Source organism: Tasmannia lanceolata, unplaced genomic scaffold (assembly GCF_043159265.1).
Source record: "Tasmannia lanceolata isolate RefF3 unplaced genomic scaffold, GAP_Taslan_0.1 ptg000008l, whole genome shotgun sequence".
Taxonomy (NCBI): Eukaryota; Viridiplantae; Streptophyta; class Magnoliopsida; order Canellales; family Winteraceae; genus Tasmannia; species Tasmannia lanceolata.
In genome coordinates, this window is record NW_027518685.1 from 9,076,475 (window position 1) to 9,088,984 (window position 12,510).

At 38.4% G+C, this 12,510-nt stretch overlaps 1 protein-coding gene across 1 annotated transcript; it reads right to left on the bottom strand.

The window, feature by feature from the left end:
- Window positions 1–9,529: 9,529 nt before the first annotated feature.
- On the bottom strand, window positions 9,530–12,205 carry PID (Protein kinase superfamily protein). The gene is made up of 2 exons (XM_077387720.1): window positions 11,262–12,205; window positions 9,530–10,423 (listed from the first exon to the last, which is right to left on the bottom strand). Exons 1-2 carry the CDS (start codon window positions 11,819–11,821, stop codon window positions 9,697–9,699), a joined length of 1,287 nt encoding a protein of 428 aa, XP_077243835.1. The 5' UTR covers window positions 11,822–12,205; the 3' UTR covers window positions 9,530–9,696.
- Between the last annotated feature and the right edge of the window lie 305 nt (window positions 12,206–12,510).

The following is a 12,510-nucleotide window of genomic DNA, read 5'->3' on the forward strand; positions in this document are numbered from 1 at the left end:
GATGAAAACTGAATTAATTGCTGTTATTATTTACATTATTTTTTATTTTTATGTACTAGTTGATTGATCGTGAAAACCTGTATAAATTTTTCTGTTTTGTAATGATATATTGGAGCAATGGGCATAGTCATTACCAGAAAAATGAATACTAAATGAATACTAGGAAATTTAGGATTTAAGGAGAGGAATATTGGTTATTCAATGAATCTAGGAATGATGGGAATATTAGGTAAGTTTACAAATAGCATCACACAACATTGAAATTCCACAGAAAGAAGGAACAAGTGGACTTGGTAGAATTCGAAGATTGAAAGAACCCTTTTACCACTATAATCACTGTGACCCCTTAAAATATAGTATTTGATAAGGGTGCCACTTGTAACACTTTAAAGAACCCTCCTATTAGCGCTTATTAGATAACTATGCAAAAAACAGACTAACGTAGCACCTTTAAGAACCCTTCCAACTGAATACTTGAGCCCTTTTCCACCATCAACAAAGGATATCACCTTTTGTTCTTAGTATAAATTATAGATTTACCATATTGTTTCTTCCCTCCCTACGCATCTCAACTTTGTAGTAATGCCAGTCACCCTTCTATTAGACTTAGCTTGGCAAAGCTTTATGGTGCTTTCTTCTGCAATATGATGCATGTTTCCGTTACTCATTCCTGATTAACTCTGTTTCCACATGTGGTAAGCCCCCTCAGGTTATCAAATTGTTAGCACTCTGTTGTCCCTACATTCAACCTTGAAGAGATAGCTTTAGAAGGTTGCCTCACTTTCTGACTCCCTCAACTTCAAGTAGTTTTTTGCTAGCTGAAACTAATTAAGAGATAATATTGTTTGATTGATTGTTTGTTTTCTCAAGCCTCCCATTTCGGTAGAAATGGCTGTAGCCCTTATTGATATTTGACACTGCCTCACCTTGACTGTAATTGCAGCTACCTAGGACATTAACATAGGAATCTCCTTTCGTTGGGCACACCGAGATGGATTATACCCATCAACCGTCAGAGGTTGTGCCATTAATGGGCTTTGCTTTTTAGTGATTGGTTGCCCCAAAATCGCTTATCATCCTCGTGAGGGTTGAATGGTATCCTGTTCCTGTTAATTACGATCATCCTTATGCTAAACAAACTCCCATTGATACATAAAGCATCTTTTGGACTGTGTTCCTTAGTTCTTTCGTTGGACTTGCTTATTTCATATGCAAATACTTGCTTAGTAATCTTCATATGGATTTATCACTTTGTCGAGGAAACCCTTTTGATAATTGGTTTTTTTGGGTGAGCATTAGCAAAATAGGCATGAATATCTATTATACAAAGTTGCAAAAAATGACAGGTAGGTACATCTGCTGGTCTCATAAATGTATATCTTTTTTATTCTATTTTTCGAGTTGTACAACATGTAAATGTTGTGTGCCTATAGACCCTGGTAACATGGCTTTGAAATGGAAGGATCTTTGAAGTTTGAACAGTGGCATGAAACGTACTGGCCTTTAATATAAAGTTGGCTTATTACTAGTGACTCCTGCTGCTATTGATGAAGTTAATCTGCTCCAGGTGACAGATGTTCATCTGATGCTAGAAAGTGCTAGATCCTTCTGAAATCTGCACTAGTACCAGCACCGGAGGTACATCGAAAGAGATTGATAGCACTACATTGTTATATCATTTGCATTTACCTACTTCATGCAACAACCATTTGACATTTCTCAAAGTGCTCACTTCAGTTGTTTACCTAATTAAACAGCCTAGTAGCTCAACTGGATTCAAGAGCATACGATGGCAGGAAACAGGTGCGTGTGCTAAGTTGGAGCTGCAATAAAATGTTGAAAATTAGCTGTTTTACGTTTCAAACCATCTAGGAGGGCACCTTAAGTAGAAGGTTTGTGCTACTATAAGCTTGACCAAATCCTCCTCTGTTTGTACTCAAAATTCCATTCTCTCAATAAGCCTTGCTATCTGTATTTTCTTCTTATTAATGAGATTCTAGGGGAAACACTTTCATATTCCATAAATGTCTATCCTGAAAATTAAAAAAATTGAAATGTCATGTATATTTATGCCTACTTATGGAATGTTTATGATTTTTATGTTTTCAACATTTCCGACTATCCTAAAAAAATAAGCACCAAACTCAATCATGAACCCATATTTGTTTTTTCCAGTTCTCATTATCGTCTTCTTGTCATTTCTTCTTTAAACCTTTCAGTTGGCCTAAATGCCTAGATTTCTTTTTCAACACCAAGGTCTGCTCTTACTGAAAGCAGCGCTGGGATTAGGGGTATACTTGGAGATTCTCAAAGCAACATAATAGGATTGTATTCCATGAATACTCAACTTGCTCCCATACACTTGCTGGAAATGAAAGCCATTCACCGAGGTCTGCTTCTTGCAAATCTCAAGAATGTAGTCACAAGGATATGAGTTGAATCAGATTCATTGCTGGGTCCGCTTCTTGCATGTAGTCACAAAGATATGAGTTTAATCAGATTCATTGCTGGTTGTTAAATTCGTAGCTGGAGAGTTTGAATGCCCATGGCGTGCTCGACCATTATGGCCAAAAATTAGAGGCCGCCTCGACGCCTTCATCCACTGGAAAGTTTCTCACACAAGGTTTCTCACAGAAGGAGGGAAGCCAATGAAGCTGCTGATTACTTGTCTAAGACCGATTGCTCATGTAAAGGGATGGATATTAGTATGGTAGCCATTCCTCCTTATCTCTTAGATATTGTGTTTAAGGATTCCAATGGAGACCTTCATACCCGATTGCTTATTCCTTTAAAATTCTGTTAGGAGTCTTGCCTAACCCCAGTTTGCCGACCCAAAAAAAAAAAACTTTCAATTAAGCAGGCTACAGGGGCCTTAATTAGAAAATAAGCTATTTGAAGTTCACAGGATCCTCAGTAGATTTTCTCCTTTGGTTTTCTCGTGGCCATCCTTAATTGATTCTATGTATTTTGCAAGTTGGGACCTCTGGGTCTCCGATGCAACTTTCATAGTATCAATAAAATTGTCGTCTTTCAAAAAAGAAAGTTCATAGGAACCAAGGAGTTAGATTCCAGAGCAGTTGGTGGAAATTGGTGTCATTCAAATGATATAATGAAAAAGTTTTAAATTTCGGTTTTGCGGAAACATTTTAGTTTGGTTAGAAATTTAAGTGGAACTTCTCTAAAATTCTCTAAATTTTAAGATGATAAATGATAAAATTAGGATAAATTCACACTCAGAAACCATCTCATGTGCAAAACAACTATCAATAATAATTTTACAACATCGAACACCTAGGGACATATCCAAAATACCCTTGAAGAAATGATCAAAATATCCTATTCTTTTACGAGAGAACGGTTTCCTACACACGTGTAGATAAGTTATCTACACACTAGCTTAAAATACAGTGGAAGCCCACATTGTTTGGGTGATCCAAACCATTCATTTGATTGGCCCTCACATAGATAGGGTGTCCACAAAAAATCAGCTCCATAGAATCATCCTAACCCTTCAAACCGTGGAGGCGAAAAATGGACAGATTTATACACGTCCATTTTACCTCCACAAATCGTAGGGTTGGGATGATCCTATGGAGCTGATTTTTTATGAACACCCTATCTATGTGAGGGCCAATCAAATGAATGGTTTGGATCACCCAAACAATATGCCCTCCATTGTATTTTAAGCTAGTGTGTAGATTACTTATCTACACATGTGTAGGAACCGTTTTCTCTTCTTTTATTTACTCTTCCCTCATGTATTAGGGGTATTTTGGCCATCTTCTATGTGATATGGATAGTTTTATCGTTTTCTATGGGATAGAACATAGAAGTAGTCATTTTTCATGAGACAGGCATTTTGATAATTTCCTGAGATAGGGGTAGTTTAGTGATTTTTCATAAGTTATAGTTGCCTAGGTCATTCAGCGGGTCCCCTGATAGGATAGCTTCCCTTCTCTAAATTATTCCATGTGGGTTAAATGTTTTTCACTACCTTCCCCGCAGCGCCGCCCCCCCCAAACAACAAATCCGTACCTTTGAAAAATGCTCTCTGATTAAAAGTTTGTTTCCTTGGCACACTTGGTTCGCTTTGAAGCCAACAAGGGCACCCTTCGGTGTCATCATTCCTCTAAACAGTTTTTCGTGAAAATACAAACCAAACAGTAGATTTTTAAATTTCAAAAATTTGGAGGATTTTAATCTTTTTAGTATTCCCGTTCCATCTTCCAAAAAAAAAACGTTAGGATGTGAAGTTGTGAACCAAACAAGAAAAGAGGAAAAAAATCATGGTCAAATTTTCCAAGAATTTTTTTTTTTTTTCATATAACCTTTTAGAACCTTTCATTTGTCAGCTTGTCACCAAAAACATTAGCGAGTTATGACAATCTTTTCGAAGATATTTTTATCAACATATCTAGGGTGAGAACCAACCGATCAAACATATTTAATCAACCTTTATATAGGACACATTTAGGATTGACAGCACAAAAAGCCTACTAGATTAACAGACTCAATCACAGGTGTGTTAGGATTTAATCCTAATGGTGGATGTGGCCTAAGCAAGATCAACGGCCGAGATCATTTTAGTTAGTTAAGTGTTTAAAGAATAAGATCTATCCCTATATTGTGAAAGGGTATATTTAGAACAGGTGTAAACAAAGAGACGTTTGAGAGAAGGGTCAGCGTGATGAAGAGTTGCATCCCTTCCTTCAAACGTCTATAAGAGAAGCCTCCGGTCCCTGCTTGTACACAACTAATCTTTTCCATTCTCTGTGAATCCACGTCTAAGAGAAGAAGAAAACAGTCCCCATCACTGTCTGTTGTGGAACAAGAAGATATACCGGAGTTGAACAATTTCAAAAGACAACAAGACAATATTCATGGCTTCCGGTATGCTCTTTTACTATTTCAATTTCAATCCATATGGTTAACTGTGATTTTCTCAGAGTTGAACCACCAAAGATCTGTTGCCCGTGTTCCTTTTATGATGGTGTTCCTTTTATGATGAACACTTACAAGGTGTGCCACATGAACAATAGTTGAAGAGCACTTCAGTGGACCCTTATCAAAAAGAATACGGTGCCACACAATGGGGTCCATCTGCTTGGATGATCTAAACCATTCATTTGCAGGTCCCCGCAGTTAGGGGTGGCCAACCGGTTCGGTTCTCGGTTCATTTTTTTTTGGTTCTCGGTTCTCGGTTCCATGAACCGTAAGAACCGAACCGAACCGGACCGAACATAATCGGTTCGGTTCTAATGGGTAATTATTAATTATTAATTATAATTTATAAAAACTTTTAATTAAAGTTATAATATAAGTTACTTTCTTATTATAAGAATAGTATTAACTATTACTTATTAATATTATAAGTAATTTATATTATTAAGTATATGTATAATAGAAATATAAAAATATTATATATATATATATATATTCAAAGTTCGGTTCTTCGGTTCCGGAACCGAACCGAGAACATTAGACCCGGAACCGAACCGGACCAAAAATATTTTTTTACAGTTCGGTTCCGGTTCGGTTCTTCGGTTCTGGTTCGGTTCTGGCCACCCCTACCCGCAGTAGATGCTAGATAGGCCATACTAAAAAGCTCGAGCTTGGGATATTAGTGATTGGGACCCACAAGATAAAATAGTGAGAGCATGATCCACAGAAATAAAAAAAAGCCCCCAAAATCTTCTTGATTGGAAATTTGGAATGCAGATATACGAATAATGAGTGGTTACATCAATGGTTCAAATCCAATGGGCTGAAGTCCTGCGATTTGATGGCTAGGATTATCCAATCAAGAGTACCCTCCTAGTCACAAGAGTATTCCTACCTTTTTGAAAATTTTGAGGTCTGTTTAGTCATTAAACAGTGAAATTCGGGAAATCTCTATCCTAAATTTGGGAATCAACGCTATATACACGATTAGAATGTCAACGGAGAGGGTAATCCCTAATATAGGGCAGCGTAGACGGGCAGAGCGGGCAGGGTCTATATGTTGGGGGTACAATCATGAGTCATGTCATGGTAAGAAAAACCGTGGCGTTGGATTTGCGTCAGAAGGGAGAGGGTCACGTAAGCGTCAGATTCGTGGTGTGTGTGTAAAATGTCAGACACTCTCACCGCTAGTGGTTAGTCTCTGTCATGGCGGCTTCTCACGCTTTTTCTCTCTCTCTTTCTTGAGAAGATCACGTGAGAGAACAGAGGGACTTGTGCCTACGCGTCAGACTATATCAAAACCCTATAACCCCTCTACCATATAGACCTGGACTCTCACATAAAAACACGTAATAAATAATACAAAAAATCCCAACTGCTAAGAAAACTCGCCGTGTCAGGGATCTTCCATTCTTTCTAACACTCATATTATCTCTCCAACCCAAGAGTTAGTTATTTGCCTGTGCTGAGACACAAGCGCGTCTTGATAGCAAATATGCCTACTGATTTGACACTACCATGGCCATGCCGTTTTTTATTATTGCACTAACTTATCTTGTTAAACAGCTGTTAAATGTTATTACAGTTCCCAAAATGCCAATTAAATAAGAAAAGAGAAGATGAGTTTGTGCAATTATAAAAACATTGTAGCGCCACTACTCACTCGCCTTTAATAATTGCACAACCACAGCTTGTCTTTTATTTTTTATTTTGCTTCTCAGAGCTTTTTGGGAGCTTAATAATCTTTAAGAGGTGTTTAAATAATAAAAGACAAGATGAGTTAGTGCAATTATCAAAACATGGTAATGCCAAGATTTGCCATAAATAGTTGTGTATTTAAATCAAATCTTTGAAGTGACCTAATTTCAAAAGTGATTAGAGATTCAATCCCAGCTTACCTATCAAACAAATTAAATTATCGTGTGCTATTATGAGCGTGTGCATATCATTTCTTTATCATAAAAATGGCAGTAATACGGATGTTTGCAGCTTCAACCAACGGGCAATGGAAATCGGGAAGGGACGGGCTATTACCCATCCCACAAGCATCTTTTGCGTTCTCTGCAGGCGTTTTTATCGCAAGGACATACATACACGCAACGCCCACACGTTCACGTCGCTGCAACTTTGACCGGAAGACCCGCTTCTTTTTAAACAAAGGGACAGAAACTTTGACAATGGGCTTAGTTTTTCTCGATATGAAAAATCAAGTTTATATGACCATACCACCCTTAGACCATACAACCCTTAGGGGCCGTTTGGATAAGCGGATTTTAGAATCCAAGTTTTGGTTTCAAAACAGTGTAAAAGAGGGTTCATGATCAAGCTCATACTGCTGTCATGACAGTGTTTCTTGGATTTTAAGTAAGAAATCTAGGTTTTAGAAATCTCTCCCTGGTCCTAAGATTTCTAAAACCTGGAAACAAAGATTTCTAAAACCTGGAAAAATGGAACGATCTCCTTTTGGTCTCTTAGTTTTCTCGTCACCCATCTACAATTTTGAGGAAATCCAAGATTCTAAAATCCACTGTCAGACTATAGACTAAACTTAGTCGTCAGCAGGGAAGAAACAAGCCCTGGACTCTCCTCATCGTTATTGAACAGTCGTAAGTAGTTAACGTCGTAGAATGGTAGCAAGGCACTGGACATAAGTCTAGGCTGCGAAACGTTGTCCACCAATCGCTAGCATATTGATCAAAAATCAACATTATAATTGTTAAGTTGAGATTGAAAACATTTTTTTATAGTGAGACCAATTTATGTGAAAGAGCTAATTTCAAATCATGAGGAGGTGAAACAACCTCACGATTGAAACCCTCTTGTCTTCATTAGGGTTGTAAATGGAATCAAATGGTTCGATGGATTCAAAGACTCTGAACATTAAGGAACATGGTTTCGAACGAAATTTCAAAATTTATGTCAAAATTTCGATTTCAGTAGGGTCCGAAACCGGTACCGAAAGTTATAGCCATGGTTTCAACTTTCAACACAAGCAAAGATACTCTAAGGCTCTGTTCACTTGCGTTCCCTGGAAAGCAAATCCCTAGAAAACATTCACTTTTTTCCTTGACAAGGTGTTCACTTGCTTTCCTGTAGGTAGAAAATGTCAAATAACGACATGGAAATTGCCAAAAATGATGTGAAAATGTCTCTTTTCTCACAAGTGTGGGAAATCAAATCCCACTATTTTGGACGGATTTGCTTTCCCGGAAAAATTAGTGAAAAAGGTGGGCAAGCAGTTTCTCTGAAAATCTTTTGCTGCGCAGTTCCTGCCCACATGAACAGGCGCAGGAAACCTTTTCCTACACAGTTTTCCTGCATTTCTTTTTCTAATGCCACATCAGATTCCCGGAAAGTCTTTTCTTTTCTTTTATCGGGAAAACAAGTGAACAGAGCCTAAGGGACGGTCTCATTTGAATTTGATCGTGTCCCCAAATAAAGATGTGCTGGGCAATTTCCCAGAAAGCCCTTAGGGCTCACTTTTTTAGAAGAGAATACCCCCCTCTGATGAATTAAATTATAAGCATTTTAATTAAACGGCAAAAATGGTCTATTCAGTTTGAACCTTGTAAATGACACGCACATATCATAAGCTCCTCTTTTGACCGACTTAAAATTCCTTTCTTAATCATAAGCGTGTGAACACATTTCAGCTGTCGACCGAAATATTGAGGAAAAATTCCATAAATAAAAAGGATTAGTTTTTAACTTTTAATTGGGCTCCGTTTTTTAAGTAACCGTACAGTAAAAAGTCAGAACCCAAACAAAACAACTCATTTACCGAAAACAATTATTAAGAAATAAGCAAAAGAGATTAGAAGTCAAATCTACTGTTTATTATTTAATCGTACGCCTATTCCCAAAGTCCTCATTTTTCTTCCATTTTAAATATTTGTTGATTGTTCCTATGATTGAAATGCAATCTACGTTTCCCATTTGGAACAGCCAAGGTTGGGAGTGTTAACACGTGGAATGCCAACGTGGCTGGTTACTTTAGGGGTGACAAAGGAGAGACAATGGCATTAACTAAGCAGCTGGCCACATGGATTGGCCGCGTGGGATTTAAAACACTCGCTCTCCTTATGTTTGTGGGCCCAATCTACCTATCTACCACACACGTGGCAGCTATCTACGGTGATTGGAGCCATAAATTGTATCGATTGACACACCAACGCCCCTGATCGTTTTGGAACAGCTTAGAATTGATTTTGGGTTGATTATTTGTCTCTAACTCAACTCGACCCAACTAAGCCTCTGGACCAAATTAGTTTGGTTCGGCTAATGAATCCTTTAGAAAATTTTCATGAACTCAATCCAACTAAGCCTTCATCCTAAACTAGTTTGGGTTGGCTAATGAATCCTTTAGAAAATTTTCATGAAGGTAAAAGGATCTACCGGGCTCAAATTGACCATAATTAGTTCGGATCCCTCACAAATCCCCTAAATTAACTATAATTATAAGACTTTCTCCAAAACATGTAAGGATTTTTTTTTTTCAAAAAAATGTTTTCCGTCAGATTTAGTTTTGCAATCAAAACTTGGTACAGAAGCAAGGAAACAACTTACTGAAAAAAAAAAAAAAAAAAAAGAAGAAAAAGTTCAACCTTACTTATCGGCCGATATCTTACACCATGCAGTCATGGATAGGTTAAAAGAGATTGAAATTCAGACGTGATATTTACATTGTTGGGTATGAAATTCAAAAATTTCCTAACAAAGCGCTCTAAAATCCTACACCCTACAGCCAAAGTTCTCTCAGAAGTACTCGAACTTCACCGGTTTCTTCCGGTCATAATGACACGTCCTCGACCTCCTTAAACCCGGTATTTCGGGCGGCCGACACGACCGAATCAAAGCGAAATTCAAACCCTTGAAAAAGGGATGCGTTTTCACGTCAGCAGCCCCTCTCAAAGACCCCAGCCTCCTAATCGGATCTTTCTCCAACAGTCCGGATATCAAATCCCGGGCCAGAGACTCCGACCCATTACCCACGGGGCCCGGAAAACTCAAAGGCTTCTTCACAATATTTCTCAACGTTATATCATTACTTTCACCAGAAAAAGGAGTTCGACCATATATGAGCTCGTAGAGGAAGACCCCAAAAGCCCACCAATCAACCGCATTGCCGTGAGACTTGCCGGCGGCGACTTCCGGAGAGACGTACTCGTGGGTCCCGACGAATGAGCTGGACCGGGCTCCGACAGGTTCGGCCACGAATTGCCGGTTTAAGGACACGGTTCGGATCTTTCTGTGGGACCGAAAGAGGCAGGAAAGAGGGGAGGGTTTGGAATTTGTGGTTGTGGAGGGTTCGGGTGAGGAATGAACGGACGGATTTGCGTCTGATCGGAGTGAGAGGTCGAAGTCTGAGAGCATAATGTGACCGTCCGATCGGACTAGGACGTTTTCGGGTTTTAGATCGCGGTAGATGATTCCCAGCATGTGGAGGTATTCTAGAGCGAGAAGGACTTCAGCTGCGTAAAACCTGCACAATATAAACGACTCGGGTGAGTTAGTGTTGGTGATGACTCGTCATAGTCAACCCGGTCCGAGTCGAATCGGGCCTGGGTGGGAATTTAATAGGAGGAAAATTTCCAAAAATATCTGCAGAGATTTCTTGCTTGGGAAATCGGAAAAGGATAGGGAGATTTTAAAAGGGTAAAAAAGGATTATTGCTGTATAAAGAAGTTTTCGGCTCTGGAAGGAGGATAATCTGAGAAAATCTCTGGACAGGAGGGTAAAAGGGGAAAGTGAAAATGAAGGGGAATTAAGTTTGTTCAGGTGAAGAAGCAGAGAAAGCAATAAAAATGACTTGATAGAGGGGGTGCAACTATCAAACAAGGGTGTTTAAACATCGGGTCCCTTTCAATTAATCGACATTTTGCAGAGCAAAAGCTGGAATTTTCCTCTGAGCGTAATTAAGCAAAAGAAAAGGACGTAGGAGGAGAAACATTTTTTTAGAGTTGCATAAAGCGAAAATTAAAAAATTACAAACAAATGGCAGAAAAATAGGGATTTTAAAACTTGTAAAATAAAAATAGTAAAAAAAAAATTAGAACATTTGATTTTCCAAAAACATGGCCGCCTTGTCTCTAGTCTCTACGCAGCAATTAGTCCGAAGAACAGAAACCTGGAAAGAATTGAAAATAACATCCAAAAAAAATAAAATAAGAGAAGATTTGATTTTCCTAAACACGGCCATTAGTCTAAAGAACATAACCCTGCAAATAATTGAAAATATAATCCAAAGAAGAGCTTTTTTTAGGCTGAGAACATTGTAAAAAAAAAGGGAGGAAAAATGTAATTTCACTTTTAAAACAGACCTTGAAGAGCTCAATGAGAAGCGTTTGGCCTGCTGCTTGTGTCTGAGCGTATGCAAATCTCCACCAGAGCAAAACTCCATCACAACACAAGAAAAATGTGAAGCTCCAAATTCAGCATAGAGAGTAGGTAAAAAAGGATGATCTAACATCTTCAAGATCCTCTTCTCTGTCTCTGCTCTCTCCTCCTTCTTTTTCACTGCTAAAACCTCTTTATCTACAACTTTCATGGCAAAAAAACCCTCGCCTGAGTCTCTAAGCTGACAAAGATACACGTTCCCGATATCTCCACTCCCGATCTTACGAACGAGCTTGAAATCTCGAAAGTTGAGGCCGTCTTTTCGCCGTAATGCCGCCGATCGGATCTCCTCCCAGGCAGAATCAGACGATCTGTGAGGTTTAGATGAGCGGTTTTCCGGCGACGGAGATAATGTTTTCGCCGGAATTTCTATCCCGTCGAAAGATAGACGGCTAAAACTTGAACAGCTATCACTGCTCATTGAGTTTTTGCTTGAATTCAATGTCTCTGAGCTGATTTCGAAATCTGGAAACAACTCGAACATTTTAGGATCTGAGGTTGATGATTTTGATTTTGCCTCTGCTTTTCCTAGAACACAAATTTATAGATTTTCTACTCTGCTTTTCCTAGAACACGCTTTAGACATTGTAATAGAAAGAATCTCGTTTTTTGTCTTCAAACTTCTTTTTTCTCTCTCTTTCAGTGATTTTCTAGAAAGGAAGACTTGTTGAAGGAATTAAAAAAAAAAACTGAGAATCGAAGAAAGTAGAAAGAAAAGCTCGAATCTAAGCTTTTCTAGAAGCAGGAATATTGATTCTCAGAACCAGAAACAGAGAGAACGCTGAGTCGAAGAAAAACTGAAAAAGAAGCACAAAAGTGACAAGAGGAGAAACACAGGGTGTGGTAATATAGTTTTATGATGATGGCGAAATACCTGTTTCGGACATAAAACACCTCCGAGATTTTATTTCCTGAAACCGATTTTTTTGGAATAAAAATCTACGTCTAGGATTGACTTATAAATGTTCCCATGTTGGGATTGTGTAAATGTTTCCCACTGGCGACAGGTGGGACCCTACTGGAATTTCTTTTTGTGGAATTTCATACTTGAATATAAAACAAAAAGGAAAAGGGGTTTGCTACGCAATGTCGTGTAAAACCATTTCGCACTAAAAGATAACAGCCACATAGGCTGAATTTTTTGCTAATTTTGGCTTATTATTTAATTCATCG

Excerpts from the sequence above, each read along its gene's own strand:
- PID (XM_077387720.1), bottom strand. The coding sequence starts at position 11,821 with ATGTTCGAGTTGTTTCCAGATTTCGAAATCAGCTCAGAGACATTGAAT. Across the intron at positions 10,424-11,261 it reads TTCTCATTGAGCTCTTCAAG|GTTTTACGCAGCTGAAGTCC; the intron begins GTCTGTTTTAAA and ends TATATTGTGCAG.